This window comes from Paralichthys olivaceus, chromosome 2 (genome assembly GCF_024713975.1).
Source record: "Paralichthys olivaceus isolate ysfri-2021 chromosome 2, ASM2471397v2, whole genome shotgun sequence".
In the NCBI taxonomy this organism is placed as follows: domain Eukaryota; kingdom Metazoa; phylum Chordata; class Actinopteri; order Pleuronectiformes; family Paralichthyidae; genus Paralichthys; species Paralichthys olivaceus.
The window spans coordinates 10,999,854-11,026,180 of record NC_091094.1 but is presented as its reverse complement, the minus strand read 5'-3'; the positions used below and the strand labels follow the sequence as shown (position 1 = coordinate 11,026,180).

Here is a 26,327-nt window from a genome sequence, read left to right as displayed (position 1 = left end):
TAATGATGAAGCCCACAAAACTTCCACCAGTGATTCTGTAGAGTACAGGACACAGTCAGAAGATGAAAGTTTACAAATTAAGTTGTTTCTATGATTTAAACCAAATAAAAATAAAAATATATTAATGGGTCAAACTAACCAAATTATGTCTTTTTGAATTTTTTCTTTTCAATCCTGTGAAAGATCATTTTTTAATGATTGCTTTTGCAAATATCAGATTGAGCACCTATAATACACACATTGGTGTGTTTCAATACATATAGACATGTTTCAAAAGGGGTTTTATTATTTCCATTATATTTTTTAGGAATGTTAATTATGATGCGGATTCAGTAAAAGTGATACAAGTAAAATAACCAGCAGTCCCGTCATTACAAATACAAATCTAACGTATGTAGAATAAACTGTAAGGTCTAATTGAATTCCTCGCCTGCCTGAAGAGATCTCAGGACAATGTTTAAAATGGACAATATAATAATGACCAAGACCTCTGGCAGGGAAAAGGTCTTTGTCTTTGTGATTAAGCGCTTGTTATATTTCCAAACAATAAAGCCGAGTGTAACATGAATGAGTGTGGAGCCCATCGGGACATCTCCAGCTTTATCATGCCCCATGTTAAATTCTGTAATAGATGAGCAGGTCAGAGCCACGTAATTTACTGAAAGAAATGTAGTTTCCTCCAATTTGCCTTGGCGGCTCGGGTTGTCAAACTCTGACAGCTGGCACAGATCACGGTGGTGTTCTGCATTATGGCCGTCCAGTGGTTACCATGGAGCTGCATTAGAAAAGACAAAAAGCATTTCTGGCTAATTTTATTACAATACAGGAATAGCCCACATAATGTGCAACAGTAATTACGTTTCGCACAGTGCTCTCCCTCAGTGATGAATGAGAGACACTGACCATGGTCTGCTAGTTTAAAAATCGCCATTAGCCTATGCTACTTAACGCCAGAACATTTCACATTTTATGCTCTTGATGTGCTTCACCACTGAAATATTCATTTGTTTTAATTGTGCATGTTTTTTTTCTCTCCACAACCACAAGACAATAAACACGTTCCCTTAAGTGTTGCGAATCAGAAATGTGTTTTTTCGCCACCGAGTTAAAATGTGAAAGCTGTTGTCCAAACAGTGGGGCGGGGCTCCCGTCCTACAGCCGACAAAATAACAACTTCAAATGTTGTCCCCCCCCTCCATTTTCAACTAATGGGCTTATTTCTGCATCGTCAGTCATTCTCTCCTTGGGGAATATGTTGTCTCAGTATAAAAAGCTTTGCTACTGTGCCACATTACAAACCCTCAATATGTGAGGAATATCTCAAACTAATGCCAGGCACTGTGATGCTTCACTCTGCCCAGAGAAAAAGGATTTAACAGCAAATATTCATTTAATTTCTGAATAATTGGCAACAGTTTGTTCACTTGCGATCCATTAAGTATCAGGGGACCAGAATACAATGTAGAATAATAGTATTTTTGATAATATATTACATTTGTTTATTTCAAAGCAAACTTTGTGTTTTTATTTTATTATTTTTCAGATTTCAAAAACAGGATGTACAGGAGTATTCAAATATATGAGGCAGTAGCCAAAATAGATTAAAAACCTTTATTTTACTGCCCATTGATGAAACATTTTCATATTTTCTCTGCTTCGTGCACATGAATCCTGAGTTTTTATTAAAGTTTCCATCAGTCTTCCCAACTTGTCCTCCCTCCATAATGTCCTCTGTATCACTCAAAACTTTTACACAATATTTGCTGCCCAGCCTCGTCCAGAAAATTAGGAAACTTCCCTTGGGCACATAAAAATGTCCGCTGTGCATTCCTATACTGTGCCCAGTAATCTCTCTTTGGCTTTGTTGAGAAAATGATTTGTTCCTCCAGGAGACCTCAGCTCATAGCCCTGAGACATCACTGTTTGATTTCCTGCGTAGGTTTTTAGAGCTTTTAGCTGGGGACCGGGGCTCTGGCTCCAGTGCCATTTGGCAGAGACCCCCAATGGGCTTTCTTTTTTACTTTCTTGTGCTCTCTGTTAATTTCATTACTTTCACTGTGACCTCAATTAGTAAAGACTTAAGCTGAGGCGATGACATTCTGCTCTAAATAAGAAGGAGAAGAAGAAGAAACCTGGTGTGAAGCTCAGTCTTGGTAAGGGAAGTGACAGCTGGTGACAAGGTTCACATTTTGTTTTCAAGTCTCTCTGTAGTTTCGTTAGATCCTCTGTATTCTGACTTTGTTCTAGTACAGGAGCATATAAGTAAATACAGGATTTTTGATTATCTAAATCCTGGAAACAAACATATTTATGTGCATGTTACCTTGCCCCCCTTAAAACAATAACTTATATTTTCAAAAATGGAAAAACCAAACTTAGACAATAGTCTGGTGAACAACAGTGTTTTCTTCATGCAGAAAAAGAGCCAAAAGCAACAAATCATATTGCTGTTAAATTACTCGTTTTAGTCAGTAGTATATTAAAGAAAAAGAATCCCACCCTTCAAGCCCTTCACGCTTTCACACTCAGTGCAGTGCAGAGGCATGGGGAGTCAATATGTCAGCGTTTATGGATGCCCTGCGGAGCTGCACAGGGCTGTCAGGCCCCTATTCATGCTCTAATGGCCCCCTGAGGAGCTCGTCTCTCCAGGCTGAAAAGGCCGGGAGGCCCAGTGGACGCCCTGTTGTTGAAGGTGAGCGTGCGCTCTCATGGACGCGCCGTGCCTTCATCCATATGACAAGAGCCATAAAAGAGCATCGCTCTCGCTGCTTCTCCCTGTCTGTCTCCTCTGCTTTCTCTCGCACCCCCCTCCTCTTCACTCTCTCTCACTTTCTCCCCACCTCAAACACAGAAAAGGGGGCTAATTGTTTGTTGTGAGAGCCAAACATTATAGAGCCTCCCATCTTTCTTCCTTCCTTGCATTTTTGTCCTCTTTTTCAAGCCCCCTACTCCTTTTCTAAAGAATGTGATTCTGTCCATGAGACAAGGGAAGAAAAGTCTTGGAATTTTCTTGAGGAATGTTGATGTAAAAGAGTCTAAAACTCTGACACCGCCACTAAAGGGATGTGCGTTTGGTAACAGGCAGCATTTTCTAATATTTTCATCAATCCACTTCTTTTTAAAAGTTCCTTTATAAAGTATAATTTCCGTACTGGTAGAGCACAAATTTTAGTTTACTTCCACTTGTCCTCATCCTGCGGGTAAATCCTGGGACAAATGCCTTTGGCCCTCAATCACCTGCTGACGTATTGACACGAGGTACGAGACAAAACCTATCCCATGGCATCTGTCCCTTAAGGTGAGAATGATTTTATTTTAGATAGGTGCATTTAAAATATCCTTATATGTAAACTTCCACTTCTCCTCCAGATTCAATTTCAGCTAAATGTCAAATCACTGCCCAGAGAAGGTCACTGACAGCCAGTGGAAATTGATTATGTATTTTGAGATGTCACCAAACCGAGTGCCACATTTACACATTACCCTTTTTTATGTTATGTTGATCTGAATATATCTAATATACAGAATTAAATCTCCGACACGTTGCAGAGGCTCTATGCTCACGTTTTGTTTTTCGTGAGCAGGGAGATAACTACAGGAAGAGATTATTCATAGGGAATTTGTCTTTAAACCATTCTGGTTATCGCTGTCGTCTATCTTGTATTCACATAAGGTTCCTATCTCAGAAACATCCTTCGGTAAATGCATTGAATCACATGCCTCCTTTAACTTGGCAACCCCTTTGGGATGAACAGGCAAGTGCATTAAGCAGAGATGCTGCACCATTCTCGGAAAAATGCAAATTGGGAAGTTGTTAGCTATTTGATGTTGCTGCGCGATCCCCCACCCCGCCCCCGAAAAAACATCCCTCCACTCTAGTGTTAGCAGTTGAATTGCGTGCAGTCCCGGGGACAGGCAGGGCTGTTTATATGCAGGCCTGGAGCAGCAGAGACAGCACAGAGACAGATGCATGTCAGAGATAGCAGATCCCATCTCAGGCAGATGCCTCTTATCACAGGCCTGTTTGCATAATTAGGCCTTTTGATATTCACCCCCTCTGACTGACAAAAAGTATAATTGCAGCATCAACTACGACAAAAGGTAGGCACAAAATAAACAAGTCAACATAAATAGGGAGAAAGGATGCGGTGTTATTTTTGTCCCGTGGGGGAAAAAGAGGGAGGAAAAAACAGCATTTTGAACTAAATCTGCTGTCAGTCACAGTCAACTGGTGTGACTCGGTGCTCAGAGGCTGGTCCTGTGAATGCCTGCAAAACACTGAGCGTGAGGCCTGATTGTAATTATGCTGGAACTAATATGCTTTTCAAAATGAGCCATTATGAGCTAATGCTGCACTGCCAAAGCCCTGTCTGTTTTTGTCCCTGTGTCTTGGATAGTTTGCAAAGGTATGGCTGATATGAGGGCCACGGGTTATGATATCAGAGACAGTCTGACATGGTGCGGCTTTAGAGAACAACTTTAGTTTAAGTCAGTGCTGCTCACAGGTGAAGGTTAAAAACGACTTTACACCTGCACAGCTGCAAAAGCATGATTTTGTTTTTTCAACCTTTTAAACAGTGACATTTTTTATTTCTGTTTGTATGTTTAAATGCAAAAATATAATAATTCCCTGACTTCATCATTTGCTAAATGCACTTATATTTGAGGGTATATAATTATTATTATTATTATTATTATCCTTTTTACTGTGATTATATCCTTCATGTATTTTTTTATATTTTCACATTAGAGCTGATAGAAGACTACACATGAAAAGGAATAAAGCTCAGAAAAAATATAAGATTTCATGCTGGTAACAGTATAACGTCTTGTAATCATTTACTTTAGGCCCTTCAATCTGTGTCATTCAAAACCTCTGCACAGTATTGAATTTCCTGATGTAGTATTTTCAACAACCGAGTAGACATGAAGTTCATTGCTCTTGTTATGCATCATAAATCTGGAACTTTACATATCACTTGTTTAATTGTCAGTATTGAATGGACAGCTGCTTGTTTAATCTATGTTACCTCAGTATCTCGAGGGTAAAGGTTTGAGGGGTTGAAGGGAAGAAGAGTAGAGCAGTGAGTATGTAGGGGGGGGGGTCGATATGAGGAGGTGATGAGGATCCCATCTGCCTGTAGTCTGAGGAGTCTGTCTGTGAGGTCAGCGGTGAAATCTCAGGGGAGAGAGAGCGGCTTTTAAACCTCAAGGTAACCTCAAAATTATTAACTAGCTGCTCGAGTATTTCAAGAGTTTAACTCTGTTTTATCTAAAAAGTCAGAGAGTTAGAGCGTCATTAAAACAGAGTCACATCAGGGTCAAAGTGTGGTTCTCCACGTTAATCACTCGACATTAATTAATAACACAATAATTGTGTGTGTACACCCACTGTAGACAGTTTCTGTATAAAACATGAAGTTCTCTAGGAGAATGATTCACCCATACAAACATGATATTTATCTAATATAAAAAAACGATTTCAATTATGAAAAGACAGAATTCTCACTTATTAGCTGCATGTCCTAAAACCATACTCCATCCAAACCCTAAACAAGCTTGAGTATGTAGAGCGAGTACACTTGACTTCACTTGAATGCTGTTGATCCACAATATTCTCTGAACTGAAAAGAAAACTTTATCACAGCTGGAAAACATTTCAAACTAAACATGAATGATGATGCTCCAGAAACACTTGAGAAAAAATGTGGTAAAGAAAGTATTTTGCTTGGAAAGTGAACAGTAAGGTTGTTGTTCAGTTGACATCTGGCTCCATCAGTGCACTGTCAAAACCTGTTATGTTAGTATAAAGCAGTGGATCATGGTGATTTATACGATAAAGATCAGTATAGTTTATAGAATGTCATGTTTGCAGAGATTAACATCAGCCCTCTTTAATGTGATCACCTTCATTAGTTTATCAATATTGATTCAGTTGTCATTGATTGATCCTCTTCAGTACCGAAGCTCTGTATTCCAGTCATTTCATTCCCGGCATTCCAGACCATTTAGGTTAAGGTAGTTTTTACTTCAACAAAACCCAACGTTATCCTCAATCTTAATCAAGCTCTTACCTCGACAAAGCAATGTGTAAACCTAATTAACTCTTATTCATAATGGGCACAATATTAAATCAATACCAGGGCAAAACCTTAGAGGGCCCCTGGAGGAGAGTACACGGCAGTAATCATGCCCACTGGATGGCACATAATTACATTCTAATTGGACAATAACTAATGAGACAAGGCAGGAGCGGTTTATCAATATCCCCTGAACCTTTGAGTGGAAATTACACCAGTTCTATTATACAAAGGCGTAATCACAGAGCACCTTTTTTGTGTCGAGAGAAGCATCAAGAAACTGAACTCAGCAGCCCTGCAGGGATTTAGTTACCTTCGCCACGGAGGTTATGTTTTCATTGCTGTTACTTGGTTTGTTTGACTGGTAGCCAGATTACGCAAAAACTACTGAACCGATTTTATTGAAACTTGGCAGTAGGGTGGGATACAGGCCAAAGGAGAATCAGTTGTTTTTCACTTTCTTTAACTCAGTGACATAAGGTGTTAGCTTTGGCGGAGGTATCCGTTCTCCTAGCACCCTTCCAGTTTGCATATTTGCTCATTTTGTCTTTAGGGTGAGATGAAAACAGACTTAAATTTACAACTTAAAGTGTTTTCGTCCAGAAAAAAGACAGAAAAAGATATTTACTGTCATGCAGCCTTTGAGACCAGTTTCTAAACCATCTGCTATCCATGAACGGACTGGTCCTTTATTGTACCACCACTGTATATTAACCAGAACTAACAGTCTGGACAGCAGACATGTGTTTTTGGACGTCCTCTGTCTTTTTACTCACCAGCATATTGATGAGCTTTACATTCAACCCCAATCCCAGTTGGCCCCCATTCAGTGTGTGCCATTTTCCATTTTCCCTTACTCATTACAGGCAGGGCTGTCGACCTTGTGCTTCTGGTTCATGTACAAGAGCAGATGTGTTGTGCTTAATTGAGAGCAGGGTTATGCACCATTGTCTGCGGAGGTTTATCAGTCATTAGCCTGATAGCATGCTAAATGTGACACAGATTACCGCAGCGGTTTACTCGCAAAATAAAGTCTGCAAGAGAACCTCAAACAAAGGGGGGAGGAAAAGAAAATAATTTGAGCAGGAGCAGACTTTGGTGTCTTTCTCCGAGCCCCTTGAGTGTGAGTCGACTCGAGGGTCTCCCTGTAGGACGCAGAGGTGACTTTGGAAAGTGATCTGTACACTGCTGGGCCGGTCTCAAGTGTCGTCACGGCAAGTTACCGGGCAAATGGATATACGCATCCTCATGAAAACCAACAAAGGGATATGTGGTGTATGTACATATTCAACTTTGTATGTTCAAGGGTGTTCTGCAGTGGAGTGAGCCTGTGCTTCAAGAATCAATCTTTATTAAAAAGGATAAGACTGAAGAATTGATTTAATGAATGCGGCCTCATGTCCTGCGGCCACATGTAATCCACAGAGAATCATTGAGCATGAGCTCAGGGGGACAAAAAATGTTCGTAGAAGACTCATGGAGTGGCCTGTAATGATAGCTTCCATATAATCCCCTAATTCCTTGTTTAATTAAACTCTGAAGCTGGCCTTGAGTCTCCGCCAGCTCTGTTGCTCTTTTGTTCTCACAGTTGTTATTTGGAGGCGCAGTCTGAGTATTCTTTTGTCCACTTACTCTGAAAGATTTGATGTTGGAGTGAGCTTGAAACAGACAAATCGCAGCGGTGAGACAATGAATCAGGCGGCAGGAACTCACTCAGGCAAAACATTCAGGTGAGCGTTATAGTTTTCATTTGAGCTGAATAGCGAGGGGCCACTGTCAGAAGCACAAATCTCTTCTTACACCCTCTTCTTCAATATCTGCCTTTATTTTCCCTCTCCCACACTTTCTGGACGGTGCGTGATGCAATCCAAAAGGGGCCTGGAGCAACACTGGCACATCACGCCGCCTTGTCAATGTCTCAATGAGGAAATTATGAAAATGTGAATTTTATGACATGAAATGAAAAGGGCCATGTAGTTTGAATAGACGTGCAGAGGAGGTGAAAATGATGCAATTTTCTAAATTCAGTTATAACGGTAATGTGCAATGGTAATGCGTATTTGCTGTCAGAAATTTCCCTGTCGGCCTGGATTGTGCATCTTTGTGCTCTATCTATGTTCCTCGAGCAAAAATTCAGCTTAGTTGAATGCCTAAAAAGTAATGTAAAATATGTTGTGATTCATTTAATGACAGCAGACGGAAACACATGGCGCTGAATGGTTTCGGTGTGATATTGTGTTCTATTTTATCCACTCTGGCTGTGCTGTGTATGAGCACTGTGCCCTGGGCCACTGAGAGAGAAAAGCAGGGTGAGGAGCAGCAAGGTGGCCTGTGCAGATTAACCCCTCTACCCACGAACACCCCCACTCCCCCTCAGCCCTCTGCCTTCACAGCCTCTGGGGCCCCTTTCAGAGGCAGGATTGTGTATCAGGGCCTCCTCTACATTAAATAAATATCCACAGATTAAGATAATATTCTCCCAGTTGTATATTGAGAGAGGAGAAGCTGTCATTTGAATCTTCTATGTTGCCAGTCCCCCTCTCTTCTGCAACAAAAGAGGCTCCAAAACGCAGATAATACTGTTAGAGCTAATTTATGATCGGTTTCAGCTCACATTTGATACCATTTTCCTCAAACACCCCTCGGTTAATTCACACAAAAGACTCCTCTTTACTTGTTTTCACTCCACGATCACACACAGATGGCCCTGTGTCCTTTTCTCCTCACCTCAGGTAACCGCACAGATGAGGGCTCAGATGTAGACTCGGAGCCCGACCTGCCCCTGAAGAGGAAGCAGAGGCGCAGTCGCACTACGTTCACCGCTGAGCAGCTGGAGGAGCTGGAGAAGGCCTTTGAACGGACACATTACCCAGACATCTACACCAGAGAGGAGCTGGCTCAGAGGACGAAACTCACAGAGGCCAGAGTACAGGTCAGACTACAGCACAGCACACATACGGATGTGAGCAAACACATTGTTCTGTAACAGGCCTGCATGAAAACACACATTCTCATATCTCTAGTGCCATGTGGAAATGTTTTGCTTGGTTTTTCCATGTGCTGGAAAATTGATGGAGTATTTTGCATTTTAAAAACTAAAAAGAAGCAGTACTGCCCAACAGTCTCCTTAAATTCCATCAAGCTGCACCAAATCGTACACAATCAGGTTCCTAAATATGCCTGATTTTCTTTATATAGATTAATTAATTATTATCATTATTATTCCCTGGCAAATCAATGAATTGTTTTTATTTTTTTTAAGTAAATATCTTAGACTGACAGAGAAAGTGAACTATTCCTGATCCAAATATGCATCAACATTGTATAGGTTCTTCTCAGACACATACTGTGAATGTACTGCATCCCTCCACCATTTTGTAGAAATACGTCCGGTAGTTTTGTGTAATGCTACAAACTAACAGACAAACAAGCATAGAAAACTCTAACCGGCGTGGGGATAATTAAACCAGAAGAAATGAACATGATATTCAGGACAACTCCTGGAGCACAGTCAGATTTCACAGGAACTGTTTCTTTGATAGAACAAAGCTCCAATCAATCAACTGTTTTGGACTGTGACATAGAAAAACAGGTTGTCAGTAGATTTTCTTTCTTCCATGTAAACAAAATTACATTTACCTCCATGGTATTGAGGTGGAGGTGGGGTGAGAAATCTCTGAACAAAAAGGGCTGCATGCCTGTAGATCCCACTCGAGGTAAGTGAGGCAACACTCTGTAACAGTTTCTTTGTTATTTGAGTGTACTGATTCTTTAAACACATGTATAATTGGACATTAGCTATGCTAACTCTAAAAGCTGCACCTGTCAACATTGATGTGCTGCAGTAGCTCCGTCCTGAGCATCACTGAGGCAAATATGTTGCTTCTGCTGCAGCCTGTTGTAGACGCTCACACCCGATCACACCTGGCACATGCCTCTCTGTAATTCCTCCAAACACGCCCATAAAAAGCATAACACCACTGAATTCCCCCACTTACAAAAGGTTGTGAAAATATTAGTCTTTCACCCACGGCAATGCTGCATTCATCTCTCAGCAAGATGTGACCCTCTTTTCCCGTATCACACAGTGCATGTTTGGCTGCTTACCATTAGACTCCGTGTTTTAAGTGATTTGACAGCAATGCTCCCCATCTTCACAGCTCAGACCCGCAAAACTCTTTGACAGCCTGGGTGCCCTGTGGTTGTATGTAAGATTGAAGGAAGATGTGTACAGTAGAGTTATAGCAACAGCTGTTCTTCCAAATACTGGGAGAAAGAGGGGGGGGGGGACAGAGGAGAGAAAGGGAATGCATTCCTGATGGATTTCTCATTTCGGCCTTTGGCCAGGATCTCATCCCCATCACTTTCAAGCTCGCCGCTGCTTGTAAAATCTTCCACATATCACACAGGGTTCCTCATCCTCTCTTGGGAACCTATGCCCCGACAACAACATTAATCAATCAGCCGCTAGTAAAAAAAAAAGGGTCTGGGGCACCGTTCTCCTCTTACCACAGTCGTTCACACTCCCTCTGAACCTCCCAAACTCCTCACCGCATGCTAACTGTTCATCACACTACAAACATGCAGTTGGGGGGTAACTGATTCCACACATGTCTTTGTCCATCTTAAAACCCCCCAAAATGCAGTGATGTCCTACGTCTGAGCGTTTAATGCCTCACTCAAGGGAAGAGAAATTTATCTCTTGTCTGTTATTGAGGAATATATTGTTTTTTTGTTTTTTTGCTTGTATAAGAGGTAAATGTGGAAAAAAGGTGGGAGAACTAAAGGCTGCATCAATAAATCTCATGGAAAATCTACTCTAGGACAATCTGATAGTATTGATTTAAAAGTAAATTAAATTTTGCATTGGGTTAATTGGGTTCCAACACTCTAATATGATGGAAATTAACCACACAATTGCACCAACCAACATTTTTATTATATCGTTAATGCCACATATAAATACATCATTCTAGTGCGAGTCATAGTGATCACAGAGGGCAGTGACACCTCGGGTCTGAAAGAATAATCCATGCCTGTATTAGAACCTGTGTATTTATGGAGACGAACAAAAATACCATGAAAGCGAGAGAAGAAAAGGAAAACGGAATGGCTGCTGTCTCTCTGCTGATGATAGACTTAAATGATGTCATGTGAAAACCTGTGGAATTTGAGTCATGGCTTTAATTTGTTAATGCTGTTTTCCTCATAATCTAATTCTGAAAGTCTTTGAAAGTCTCAAAAGGTCAACTCAAACTTAATTTTCTGAGAAGCTTACGAAGCAATAATGGACAAAGTTGCACTTCAGTTCAAGCGTGTTTACAAGAGGATACTCTGTAACTTCTTATGAGTCTGATTGTTTTTCAAGTTCTTAACACTACTGTCATATCATACAACATAGAAGCACGTAACCCTTTTAAATAAACTGATAATAATAAAGATAATAAAAATGAGTGTGTGCATGTGTGTGTTGTTTGTATGGCCGTGTTCTGAAAATCTCAACCAGCTGCGCTTTCATATGTAGGTGCCCAAATGGCCCATCACAGGGTAGGAGAGAGGAGACCCTTTGGCCTGAGAGCAAAGTTTCTCCTGCACAGCTGCAATGACGCATCTTCCAGATGTCGCTCAGAGACTAATCTGTTTGAGGCTGAGGAAAAAACTAGAGGCTGGGGATGTCGGAGGGGTCTCACACACTCATATTTTAAGTTGAATTTGTGTCCACAGTCATGGTTCACTCGTGTCATTAAAAACGGTGTTAATGTGGAAAGTAGTTTCCTCAGATTGAGGTAAACGGCACTGGTGAGGTGCAGACACGGCTGCACCGGCTCTCCACCTCTGTGTTGTAAATTAAACTGCTTGATTCTTGTGGAAGTGTTTGGCTTAGCACTGACGCACAACCCAAACTCATAAACAGAGCTAATTCCCTTGTGTCTGCCCTCGCCTGCCATTTAAAGACCTTTTCACCATCCATCTTTATCAGCCCCACTGCCCCTTTCAGCAGAGCTACCAGCGCTGCTTCACCACCACGAGCCTCACAATGGTTTTATCACCCCAACTGACAAATTGTGGGATATGATCCATATCTCTCAGCGATTAGTTCCAGGCTGTCTCGGCGGGAGAGGATACTGCCAACTTCTACCTTCAGTATACGCTGCGCTGATGCAGTGAGCGCTGCCACTTTCCATCTGATAGCCCCTCAGTTTTAACAGGAGCTGGCGGCAAAGCCATTCCATGAGCTATTAGAGAAGAGAGCAGTGTTTGTGTCCGATTCCTCTGTGGGGCGGACCAGGTGGGGGTTGCGGCGAAGAAGACGGGAGGATATGGGCTGCAGGCCGCTGTAAATCAGCACTCAGAGATGAAGCAAATTACATTCTCCTCCATTTAAACTGAAGTTTTTAAAGAGACTCACTTCTGAGTCTGGGCTGAGGCTCATCATCTCAGCACGCCGCCACCAGCTCGCTTTACCAAATCTGTCACATAGATCCTCTTTCATTACCAATAAACATTCTGCATGTAGCTATTATAGTCCATGGAATCTAATAAGGTATAAGCATTGCTTTTTACGAAGCGTGCAAATCAATTTGGTAAAAAGTTTCTCTCTTTATCTGTGGCTTGTGCTGGCCTGTTGATGTATGGAATGAGCACTGAGGGAAAAAGATCTAAATGTGAGTGTGGCCTCCTCATATTTTTTTTGTGAAAGACCAGTGGAGCCAAATTCAAACTCAGGCTGGTGCTCTTAAACCACTTTTCAACACAGCTGCTGAAAATATAATCCCATAGGGAGGTGTGAGGAGGTAATACACAGTTTCCTGATTGTTATAATATTAGTCAAGTACCAGCGGCAAGAGAGGAAATCACAATGGAGCCGAGTGCTGACAAGCAAACCCAACAGGCAACTGTATTCCCGCCAGTGTGGGTTTATGTTTCATAAAGGAATAAATAGGATTTGTGTAGATTGTCGGGGAGAAATTGTTGCAATGCATCAGTGTGAATGTTCTAACAGTTTCTTATTATTAGAATTTAAATGACTTTGGTACAGTGCTTCTGTACTCCTGATACTTATCAAGCTAATCCCACTCTCCTCTCAAATTCATACTCCTAGCTACTTTAATTAGCATAGTGCCAGTCTGGAAGGCAAGCAGGGAGGGAATCAGAGAGAGAGAGAGAGAGAGAGGGGAAAGAAAAGGGGAAGGAGAGAGGAGAAGGGGGAGGTGTGCAAGTTCGGGGGGGAGGTATTGCGTGGTATGAGACAGAAGAGGATTTGTATGTTGAGGCTGCTTGCATCACCCCTCTGTGTTTTTTGTGGATATGAAGTCAGCAGCACATTTTGTTTTGTCATTATCTCGGCTCTCGGTATTCATCTACCGAATGTTGCAAATTGGCTCCTGAAAGGCGTCACACACATTCAGTACTCGTCTTTGACAAAATAATTCATGGAGGATTGACTGAACGGGGGGAATTCTGAAATATGAGCGATCCTGTTTAAGAGAAAACAACACAGATGTTTTTTTTTATTTTCTCACTGCACTGCAGTGTCACAGGTTTACAATGTTTGCAGCGTATTATCGCTGATCAGAGATGAGAAAATGCAAAGTGCCTCTAGATCGCTAGGAATCGATTCTTTTGGCGTGGAGTGAATGGGAGATTGAAAGCAATGAACCGATGCAGGCAGCCAAACTCGAGCTGGAGACTGAAACGTGTGTTTGCAGGTTTGTCATCCGATTGCAGGTTCGAGGTTTTTGTCTAAACCCTCCTCTGCTGTGGAACAACCTTCACCCTTTGTCCACCTCCAACTGGGTCTTCCTTCCAGCCTTCCTCTTTGGTTCACAAGCTGCTTGACTTCTATAAGATGCACTTCTCATCTGTTTCCCTCCAAAACTTTACTCCACAACGATTCAGAGATATGCTTCCAATATATCCAAGTGAACTGGACGCTGGGAAACCTCTAAGTCCATGACAACGAGACAGAAGTGAGTCACATGCATGAACTGCACGTTTGTAGGTAGAGGGGGAGACGTGGAGGAGCGCGGCGGCTCTCTGTGCTGCAGCGAATTAAACCGGATTGGGAAAAGCAGAGGAGAATCTGTGGTCCAAGGTGACTTTGTGATCAGGTTCCAGAGCGCAGCCTCAAATCCTCAGCTTCGGGCTGTGTGTTAGACTGTGTGAGAGCAAATGTGTGTGTGCATGTGTGTGATACCGTATGAGCAGCTGGGCACATGTGCATCATCACTGGTTCACATGTTTATCCCAGTCTGTGCCGAGGGCGCGATGATTGCTGGAGGAAGCACTCCGTCCGTGACATGAACTCGCCTTTCGTACCATTTTTATCAAAGTGGACACAATACAACTGGAGTTCATGCAAAATAACTGAATAGAGCTGGTTATGATCACAAGTGGGCAGCTCTGGATACAGGTGTAAATGCATCCATGACACATTGAGATCCAGTCGCTCATACCACATCTGGACGTGGTCAGGGCACATGTGGCCACATTGTTTTAGTTGTTGTAAACAGATGTGTAAGACGGAGAACGTCCTCATTTGCCTTCAGCGAGTCACGAATAAAGAAAGATCTAACTTGTTTATCGCCATGTTTTGCCACTCACAGCACTTAGTCAGGGTTAAGGAACACCCTGTGAGTGCATCCGACCCCAACAATCTCCTGCTGCGTTCTCTATGGTGAAAGACAAACCCTGAATGTCCAAAGAATTGGATTCGAAAATGTTCAGGAATTCCTGTATAAAAAAGGCTTAAGTGATTTTGCTAAATATTGACACCTTTACAGTAGTTTTATGATGGCAGGCCTAAACATCTACTGATTGATAAATGTTTGTTTAGTGTCTGGACTCATAAAGACTTTCTCAAACTTCAATTGCATGAAGGCTAAAACACCAAGCTCCATGTTTATGATGGATTTCATTATCAAGATTTACATTAAATCCACAGTGATGGGAAATTATTTCAAAATATATTTATATAAAGGAAATATCTAAAAATGTAAGAGAGCAGCCACAATAAATAAAGGAGCTGGGAACTTTACTATTTTAGTAAAGTAAGGGACCAAAGGGAAAAGTACTAAAAATGAAAACGATAAAAATCTAAAAATAAAAGAAGAAAAAAGCGACTTTAGCGTTTAAGTGTTTTGTGTCGGCCATGATTGAACACCTCCTTCCTAAGCCTGGATGACAAAGGGGGAAGGAAGTGAAAGTGCAAACATAAAAGAGGGGCGGGGTGAGTGGATGAGGTCGGAGGTGAAGTGGCACTGTGGGGTGCAGTGATGGGGGGGTGTGGAAGGAAGGGGTGTACCCCACCGTACCCCTCCACCCCCACCCCGCCTCTGTAGGCAGCTGTTTGTCTGGCCCAACTAGAAGCTTAGCTCAGACCCCGGTCCACGCTCCACTACATCCCAATAGCGGACATTTCACCGCAGCCACACACCACATTTGTTTTGGAATACACGATTGAGGGATTCAGACGGGGTCTTGAGAGGCGACTCGGACTCGGATAAAGATTTCATGTTGGTTTTGCAGTTGTACAATTGAGGAGTTTGCAAGTCGTCGCCTGTTGAATCCTGTTTTCTTTCTAGTGAGCGCTCACCACTAAACTTTTAAGCAAAAAAAACAGTTCTTCACTGATGCCTTGACCGTGTGGGAAAAGAAGTACATTCAAATTGAGATCTCTGTTGGACTGAGATCCCTTGTAGGCCTTTACGAGTTTATATGTATGTTTGTGTGTACAAAAAAAAGAGGCAGCCCCTGAAAAGCAGTGAGTATGTCGCTGTGTAAGTCCCCTTGAAAGTGTCCCTCTTTAAGACCTGTTTAAAAGGGACGCCCTCCCTTTGTGTCCACTGTTCTCCGTGGCGTATGGAGGGGCTTTTGTCCCCCCTCTTTCATGTGTCCTCACAATAGCCCGGGCCGTTTGAAACACAACAGTAGATGAACTGCTCTGACAGTGTATTAAACTCTGATGAATTGCCTGTGCGAGGCATAGATCAATGTCCTTCAACCCTCGGCACACAGTGAAGCCGGGGCCTTGTCTCGGGCTAAATGGAACAGGTTGCTGGCTCCTTTCAAAACAGCCTGATTATATTTGTGTTTTGTTGGAGCAGAAGCCTTTTTAAAATGTGTAAATCTTTGCGGTTCAAAAGACTAAGAGCCCCCCCCTGTCTTTCAGGGAGTTGACATTGTGTGTCTGTGCTTTAGTGCTGCTCATTTTGGAAGCATTTTGCCATTTGCAGGCTCAGAACTCAAGAGTCTCAACTCTGAGTTTAAAACACTTTCTCGAAAGTGAATTTTAAAGCTTTAAAAACAACCACGTTGAAAACGGTGTAGCAACAGATAAAGCTGCCCTGTGACTCCAGAGGAGTGATGGCTTCTCGCAAAGCATCTAATAGTTTGAGGTGTGGGATGTGGAGACTGCTCACCTACGTCTGACCTTTGAATGACTTCTTCCCTCTGAAGGAGGCTTAGGGCAGCATGTTTACACAGATCACAGCTTCAGCCACTTAAGAACAACAGGGACAGACCACTGAGCCTCTGTGGCAGCTCCCACAGGGACCGCCGACTCTCAGCCACCACCAGCACTCGCGCTAACCGGCAGATTAATCACAGGTGGCAGGAGCCAGCCCACTCTGCAGAGGGTCTGCATGCTCGCTGCACTTGATGAAATAAAAGTATTTGTGAAGAATTTGAACTTTGTTTTGAAATCGTGCCGTTAATTTCTTCTGTGTAGGTGTGGTTCAGCAACAGGCGAGCTCGATGGCGCAAACAGGCTGGAGCAAACCAGCTAGCGGCCTTCAACCACCTGCTTCCTGGAGGATTTCCACCCACGGGCATGCCCACTCTACCCACGTACCAGCTCCAGGAGTCCGGTTACCCCGGCACCACGCTATCACAGGGTAAGACTGACACGTCTGCACCCAGACACAAAACCACTTCCATTTTGAAACTTAAAGTAGATCTGAGGTTAATCTAATTTTGGTAAAGATTACATTAGTGCTATTTATTTGGGGTATGCCATCCATATTTTATGTTCATGGTAACATCATTATAAACCATGTGCTGTATATAAGAACCATGCAGCAAGTAGTTATCTTTACAATCACAGCTTTGTCACAGTGGGACGAAAACAAGCCTTCACTTCTTCTCTTGTGAGACGCAGGTCATTTCTGCAACACTTTTAATGTTCAGCGTTGTGTTTATTGGCTGAAGAATTTGCAGGAAGGACATTTAATCTGTGATTTATGACCTCTTGAACTTACATTTTGAGGTTACTACCTGGTGATTCATGTTGTTGCTTCAGCGCAGAATTTCAATTTCCTATTTGTTCTTACCTGTGCACTTTTTTGTATTGTTTTTTTGTCAGAGGGCGGCAGCACGTTGCACAGACCCCAGCCCCTGCCTCCATCCTCCATGCACCAGGGAGGTCTGAGTGCCGATGGCAGCTCCGCTTATGGCCTGTCGTCCAACCGCCACAGCTTCTCCAGTTACTCTGATACTTTCATGAGCCCCTCTGCGTCCAGCAACCACATGAACTCTGTTGGTAACGGCCTCTCCCCACAGGTCAGTCCAACAGGCTTTACCTTCATGTATCACGTCTATACCTTCCCCTATAGGTAGCGCTAACATCCCTCCATCCTCCTCCTCCTTCCACTGCTCAGACTAATTGTACTTGACTGAAATTAAAATTCAGAAACAGCGTGTTCAGCAAAATAACTGCCAGTGTGGGCTTTTATGTTCGCCTTCCAAAGCCCTGGATTTACTCTAGCTATTCTAAATTGCTACATTTGTAAAACAATTGGATTAACATCAACAAATTAAAATTCATCTAGATAGTAGCACAAGTGCTCAAGCTGCTCCAAACAGCGGTTTCCCGACTTTCCTGGGACGTCTTAAATCCTGTGCAGCGCAGTGAGAACACATGCAGATGAAATAATTAGCTAAAGCTTATAAATGTAGACCCCATAATCTTCTGCACATAATTGTCTGCAGCGGGAAGACTGCAGCGCCGTATGTGTGATTTCCTTCTTGTCTTTGCTGCATGAGTTCAGCAGGGAGTTCAATGCACAGACTGACGGAGGTGTTGTGATCTCCACAAGGTTTTTGTAGCTGGTCACTTCACCGGCACTTCTTCATCTTCTTAGGTTTAGTCCTAGTTTGAATCTGCACAAGGCCCAAAACTATTTCCCCCCCCTCCCCTGTCATGAAAACCATCATCTCTGTTCCCCTTAGCTGCAGGTTCCTTTGCATCCGTTTGCTGGATTTCGCATGTGAACCCCTTTGTCAACGTGCCCATTAATGAGCGTTTAAATTCATCTCTTATGCTAAGGGTTGAGCTTTAAGTAGCGCGGAATAAAAAAAGTGATTTGTGCAGATGCACATCATGTGTACAGAGTGAATTACACACAATTACCCATCAATACTGGGCAGTCTTGCCCACCCTCACCAACAAGATGTGGTTAACAGGCAGAAAATAAGATTGAAATGGTGTGTAAAGAGTTGAAAATGAATTTCAATGCTGCATTTGTCCACAATTACCCCGTCGTTCACACGTGTTTTATTGGGAGTTTTTTTCTTCTTCTTCAAATATTTCTCAAAGCAGATTGGAAACATTCTTGGTATTACCCTCTTTCTTCGGAGAAAAAAAGAATTAAGGATTTTGTGACAAAAAAGAGATTTTCTCTCCTGCCGGAGCGACGGAGGATAACATGGAGGCTCACAGCGTGTTTGATTGTTAATCGTGGCACAGGGGCTTTAACTGCTAATGCTCTCACTGCAAACCTGCACAAAAACACCAGGAACATGGAGGCATTTTTTTTTCATTAATGGCTCTCTCTAATACTGGCATGGGGCGCACTGTCGCTTTCTCTCCCTCTCTGCACAGGCATTCAAGAATGTGTTGGGATATTGAACATTTCCTGTCATAGTGAGGATTAGAACAGGAGCCTTTGGGCAACTGTACAGCTTGGATTTCCAGTATTCAATTACCCTATCAAGTGGGTTTGACGGAAGTCTATAAGAACCCACCTGAAATGCAGTTTATTTGTATTTATTTATTTTTTATTATCAAGTTGAATTGTGGAGTTTGTTCATATTTTCAGAGGGGTGGTATATGCATGTGGATGTTTTGATGTGTCACACCATGTTTGCACTGCACAGAATTGAAATGTATTGAATGCATGCAGAATGCTGTGTGGCATTCCTATCAGTCTCTCAGCATGGAGATGAATGTTCCCACTGACAGAAGAATCAGAGTTCACTCCACGGTGCAGTATCCCGCTGGGCCGTGCACCCCCCACCCTCACCCCCCACCCCCAAGCCCCCCCTCCTTCTCTCTCTCTCTCTCTCTCTCTCTCTCTCTCTCTCTCTCTCTCTCTCTCTCTCTGTCACTAGTAGCTCTCCAAAAACACACAAAACTCACACAATACAACATTCAGTTTATCGTGTCCAGGTCAGACCTCGTGTTGTCTTCCTCTTTAATTTCACTCACTTTCAGCTTAAGAAAACTGTCGATCACACATTTGACTCCATGCCGTGTATTTTTCATGATTTACAGCATGTTTTTCACTCGCCTGCCTTCCCTCCCCTGTAATGGGAAAAAGGGTCGAACACAAACACGCTCTCTATCGAGATGGAAATGAGAATTTTGATATTGTAAGTTGCAGACAGCATCTGCTTGCTGGAGATATGCTTGTGCATTTGTATGTGTGGAGCTATTTCTTCAAGTGTCTGGCATTGATGGCCTCGCTGTACAGAGATTGACAAAAATTCTCTGATTCCCCGGTAAATGGGCCCGCAGTGGCGAGGTGCCAAGTCTGTAATGGAATCCTGCAGCGTTCAGCGGCCCCGACAGGAGCCCGCGTCCATCCCAATCCCATAACCTATCCCGACAGCACACATTTTCCCATTACAGGCGGCGGAGAAGCTATCCACTCTCCAAACTGGTTACTGTCATTGTGGGATATACAACATGTTTGGCTGGTTGAGGGAGGCAGCGTATTAGAGGTGGTGAGAGTGAAGCTGTGCATGGCTGGGCATAAGGTATGAAACCAGAAGTGTGTTTTGTTGTTGGTCTTGTTTCATTTAGCGACACAGCAGGTGTTTGAAAGGAGGAAAGGCAAGGGCATGGAGGTCAAGCATCCAGGTATTTTTCAGCCATGAGCACCTGGAGATTTAAGCTTATTTCTTCCTTTTTATTATGGTCGTTCTCATCTCTAATATTTCATTTGAAATTAGTCTCTGTGTCGACCTCCTTCGAAGCCATTATGATGCTTCAAATTTGAACTTTGCATATTCTAGACTAGAAAAAAAAAAAGCGATATTTGCTTTGAACAGACAGCATAGCTTTAACTGAAGAGGTCACACCTTCTTCTTTAGAAGGTCCTTAGACATTTATATCTAAAGAATATTGTATATTTCCCCCAAAACCAGACAAAAAGGGCCCGTTAGATACTTCTCCAGTGATTCCTAGAAGCCGTGTTCATGAGCATTTCATTTGCAGGGAGACATTTGGCCTGCATTCCTCTTTACTGCATGACAGGGACACCTGCTGGGAGAGGAAAGAAAATAATTGAAGTGCACTGGAGGGCTGAAGCCATGCAAGAGGAGCTTGGTGGCAGAGCTTGGGTTTCACTCCTCAGAGAAATATCTGGAAATAATGGCAGGGAAAACACGGACAAAAAGCATTTTTCTTGCATTGTAATAGTGGGAACTGCACTGTTGAACGCACGCAGCGATGTTGCATGGTGTTCCCACAGTTGGAAGTCGGTGACCTCCGTAGGTTGGTGCGGTGGGTAGAGATTTTATTGCTGTTTTGATGAGGGAAGTTTGCAAAAGTTTTGTGAGGAACTTTTTTTCTGTTTTGCAGTTTTTATGAAAGTGTTGTGTGTTTTGGAATGACAAGGATGTGCGTGTGTGTATCTGAGGAGGGCCTTTGGGCTGTGTGAGTGGGCCGGGCCTGCACACATTACACACACGCACGCACGCACACACTCACACACACGTACACGGGATCAGAGGCAGAGCGGCTCTCAACCCTGCCTCCCTTTGATCTGTGTCCCCAGGCCTGCCTGCCCGCGCGGCGCTGCACCGTACCACGCACGCTGACACCATGCTCACCAGCGACTCCCCACAACTGTCTGAGAGAGATAAGCCAGGGGAGACTCCAAACTGTGCTGCTGCTCTTCCATTAGCTAGTGCAGACGCTTCTTTTAAAAGCGGGATGAATTATTTTTAAGAAGCAAGCTCTGCCGTTGCCAAAAAAAAAAAAAAAAATGGAGAGGGGAAAATGTACGGAACAATCTGGAGCTCTGGCTTCATTCCGCCTCCCTCCCTGACTTCTAACAAGACATTCTGCACCTGAATACCAATGAGAGGGGGAGATTCATGTAGTCCCCCACATTATTAAAACTTGGGCATTAAGCCTCTCACCGGGCACTGTGTCAGCTGGCAGGCTCCACTGACAACAAATCAAAGGGGATGAGCACATAGCCTGCATTCACAGCTCAGCCACTCGCAGTGCAAGAGGGGGAATACATACTGGTTAATTAGAACTCCCATTAAAACAAATACTGTTTCAATTTGGCAAGTATAAAAAAAGATGTAAGAGGCTTTCAGAAAAACGAGTCCTGCTGTCGGCAGCTGCCAAGAAAATCCAGGGACTGTAAATCATATCCACTGGCTATACTGTTTCTGAACAGATTATTAGTGTTTGCTGTTGTTTTGCAACACTTTTGAACTCAGAGGAAAGATTCTGCATCTGTGACACTAGAAATCAACCTCTGCACGCGTTACGTTCGCCTTCATCCTCTACTGTATATGATAAAGCGTCTTGGCTTCTCCGCTGTTTGTAGAGAGTCGCATCTGCCGCTTTTATGACGTGAGATAAAACTAACAAACCAGCACTTTTTCAGCATAAACTCAAAGCTATTACAGAACCAAAGAGCGCCACTTGTGGAGCACACCACGGTTGCGGATGCTGCTTTACATGCAGAGAGAGTCCTACTCATTTTTCTACCTGTGCCATTTGTTGCTTGCTGCATCTTTCAGGTCTCGGCAACCCGACTGAAGCCATTTTCCTCACCCTTCCAAAATATTTTTGGTCGGAGCTTTGTGTATTCATCGTCTATTTTTCACCTACCAACCTTCCTTCCCTCCGTTTGGCTTTTTGTCATCCCATGATGCCTTGCCAATACTGCTTTGCTCTCTCTCTCTCTCTCTTTCCCTCTCTCTCCCCACCTTCCTCCCTTGCTCCAACTCTCTCCCCTGGAGAGGCGGCTCTTCTCCCATACGCCCAGATGAAAGGCTATGGCGGACAATAAAAATGCTATTTAAATGCAAGGGTGTTTGTGTGCGGGTGAGAGATATTTCCTGCTGAAAGTGAGCTGCTGCATCCTGATAAATAGTAAATATAAGGGAATGTGATTTACATTTATCTTGCAGAGGCAGCCAATATGAATTTCAGTAAATCCTAGAAGATGGGGATTTAAGGAGGAAAATGACTGAGACTGATTCACATGCTGTGTCCCACGCAGTCGAAATGCCTATAAGGTGGATAGTGGCGCTGCCTTTATTAAAGTATAGGCACAGACATCGATCCTATCTGAAATACCTATTACACACGGAGACTCATACATACACACAATTTGAAGGTGACTTGCACCGGATTGAAATAATAATAAGAATAATATTAATAATAAGAATACCTTCTTCTTGTAATAAGAAGCTGCAGGGCAGGTGGAGTGTCTGTGGTGCAGACGCTGAGTGACCTATCTTTGCGGGTTGAGGGGTCAGGGTGCACAGGGTTATGGGACGGCTGGGGGAAGACAGAGCGCTGGTTCGCTGTGAACCTGCCCAGCTATAGCCGGAGGTTTGGGATGTTGTCGAGCTGCATGTGGTTCCCGTTAGTTCCAGATGCCACTCTGACAGGTGCATAGCTGTGATTAATACTCTCTCTGACTTCTACTCTCACCCACATTCTCTCATTTCTGTCCCTCCTTCCCCATTCTGTCTCATCCTGCATGTCCTGCACTGATCTTCTTCCCTCTTGTGCTCATGACCCAAAGGAAAGTTTATCCAACACTTGTAGTTTTCTTTGCCTTCGTTAAAAAAGGCCAGAAATATGAGTATCCACAGCCAGCATGCTTCATTTCACCTGTCTCTTTTCTTCTTCCTTACAATAAGATGAGACTATGGGAGGTGGTTGGGTCCTCAGCTGGTTGTCTCATGCAGAAGCTCGCCCCTCTCAGTCTCCAGCTGAGAGCTATTTCACTATGTATTTACATGTAATTATGGCTATGAGGTGCAGATATTAACACTGTCAAGAACAATTTGACCTGACATTTTTCACTAGACCTGGCCCCTGCTGTTTTTAGCAAACAACCCCCTCCTCCTCCTCCTCCTCCTCCTCCTCCTACTGCAGCTTTTTTCTCCTTCACTCCCTCGATCCGCCTCGCTTTTCCTTCTGGGGCTGCTCCCTCAGTTGCGCACACACACACACACACACACACACACACACACACACACACACACACACACACACACACACACACAAGCCCTGTCTCACTGAAACCACTCTCCTGGAATCAGAAAATCTGCCGTTTAATTTAGGAGAGGCGTCAGTGCAAGGTGCGGAGAGTCGAAGGCTGTGCGTGCGTGTGTGTGTGTGCGTGTGAGTGTGCAAGAGTGTGCACTTTAAGGGGCCTCTCTTGTTCCCAGTGGCTGAATCCATCCCATAGTTACTCAAGCATATCACTAGCAGAGAATAGAGGATTGCTCCCCACACGTTCTCCAATTGCAGTCCAATAGACGGCATATTAACCTCTGGTTAGTGCAGGGCCAAGTTTATAGCTCATACTGTGGGATGTTTAGGAGCGAGGGGGGGGACCTTCCTCCAGCTCCAGCAGCTGTGCTTTCTTGAACACTTAACGCCAGCATGAGCTAAAAGTGGGCTGGAAAAGATTTGGCTTAATGGAAATTTGCAAAGAGACACAGAAGATGTGTAGATGAACCTAAAATAGATATGATTTCTATTGCATTTCTACTTTGTATGAGTAAACAGCTTCATGGGCAGAGGAGACGCAGGCGCATGGCAGCTAACACGTTGTGAGGAGTGACAGCTTGTTCCAGTGCCTGCTAATCGTCCTCATCTGTGCCTGACTTGTCAATGCCCAGATTCTGTCAGTGCCAATCAGCCACTTAATTGAACACAATTAGCACCCCGCCCCAACCCCCCCCCACACACACCATATTCTTCAAAGGCCCATTTCTCTCCCTCCAGCGTCAACCCCCCCAACGCCTGCCGCTCGCCCGCCACCCTTCCTCCCCTTCTACCCCTCATTCTGCCTCTGTCTCTTCATCCTAAAAGGCGCACGGTGGAAGACACTTTTCAGTTTTTATTAATGTGCTGCGGCCAATTAACGCAGTGGCATGCAGGCCAGAGCCCGTCATCTGCTGCCTGCCACCATCCCGGCTGTCTGCTGTGGCCCCATGCCACCCCTCGCGCCACCTCCACCGTGACCAAAACGCTTTAATTCAATTTATGCAATCACTGTTATTTTTAAATAGTCATTTTGTCTGCTCAGATGAGGGGCCTTACTGCCCGCTGGGCCGGCCCTCTCATGTGAGGGATGGGGGATGGGTGGGACGTTGTGGGAGCAGGAGTCGACAGACTTGAGTGTGTGTGTGTGTGTGTGTGTGTGTGTATTTTCTTTTTCCTTCATTTTTTGTTTTGTTTTTGGTTATTAGATATTTAAATCTGGTTTTCTGAAAAGGGGATCTGAGGCATTGCAATATTTTTTGTGAACAAATTCTCAAAGAAAATATCTCCATTTGTTCCACAGTCGCATATTTTAGGGGTCTTAATATTTCGGCCGCTCTCACTGGGTGAGTGTGACTCTTGGGGTCACAGATTTAAACACTTTTCTCTTCCTGTAATCACACCCGCAGGACTGGCCTTCAAATATTGATCTGAAATTCAGTGTCATCACTGTGGATCTTTAATCACTCTGCTGAGGCGAGTATCAGCTGGGCAGATCTGCTAAGGTGCAAGATGCTATTCTGCAGCACTCAGATAACTTACAGACATTTGGAGTGCTCATTTTTCCCCGTCTGCCCCGGTGACCTCTGCCTAACTTAAAGGTACATCTCGGGGGCATTTTGATTTGGGCAGAACGGGGAGCTATCGGTGACAGAGGAACTAATCCAGTCTTGCGCAGATTAAGAGTATTTGTGGAGTGGGGTGTGTTGGCGCTGGCGCCGGGAATGGAACAGAAGGGGCTCCTATCAGCTCTCCAGGCAGGCTAGCCCTCAGGCCAGTGCAGTCCTACAGGAGTCTTTGTACTTCCCAAAGCCTCCACTTTTCCTCTCACTCTATATCACTTTCTCTTCTCTCCTCTGCCCCCCTCGCCCTCTTTCTATAGGCTCTCATATTTTCGCCCGCTCCATTTCCTCCCCTTACATTTGTGTATTTGCGCTGTTTTTGTCCAACACAAAAGTCTATGTGCTCAGTTGTTATCGCCACAAACTTGACATGCAGTTGCAATATGATTTTTGAGGGACACTTTGTAAGTCCACACAGACATAGACGCACATTAATTGTTCCAGGGACATCACAAACTGCTAATGATAAAATAGTTCTGGCACGTCTGCATTTTCTTTCTTCACTTGCCTCTCTCCCTGTCTTTTTGTTTGTGTGTCTCCTTGTTTCACTCGCAGTGTTTCTGTCTCCTTCACATTGTTTTATTCTGGAAAGAAATCCAACAACTCGTCAAACATTCGTATCGACAAAAAAAAAATGTAATTTGACTGTTGAAGAAATTAGGGAGGTATGAAAGAGACCCTTTTTGTGTCTCAAATGTACTATTTATTTATCTGAAAGGATGCACATTGTATCAATTTACACTTCCCCATTCACTTCGCCACAGGCTGGAGGCTCAGAAGTTGAGAGAATTAATTACTTTTTTATTATTATTTATAAAGTAATCTATCTGTAGAGAGGCAGCAGAGGAGGAGAGGGTGAGGGTGAGGGGAGTGTGTGTGTGTGTGTGTCTGTGTATGAGAGAGAGGGAGAGAGAGGCAGGGAACGCCCTGGAGCATTGTCCTTTAAACTAGGTCCTGGCTCACATTATCTCCCAAACCAGCACTCACACAACGTCGAACAACAAACGAACTCTGGGCTGCTGAGGACGCTGTATGCAAGGGGAGAGAGAGAGAGAGGTGGGGGGAGAGGGGAGGGGGATGGAGGGAAGTCGA

The 26,327-nt window shown here is 43.7% G+C and overlaps 1 protein-coding gene across 5 annotated transcripts in view; it reads left to right on the top strand.

Moving 5' to 3' along the window:
- The window catches only part of pax7a (paired box 7a), a 46,253-nt gene that overhangs the window by 12,848 nt on the left and 7,078 nt on the right, over positions 1–26,327 (top strand). For all 5 annotated transcript variants that reach the window (XM_069535411.1, XM_069535399.1, XM_069535406.1 and 2 more), the window contains exons 5-7: positions 8,813–9,012; positions 16,810–16,975; positions 17,443–17,639. In XM_069535411.1, the coding sequence (XP_069391512.1) occupies positions 8,813–9,012; positions 16,810–16,975; positions 17,443–17,639 (563 nt within the window). The remainder of the gene's footprint in view (positions 1–8,812; positions 9,013–16,809; positions 16,976–17,442; positions 17,640–26,327) is intronic.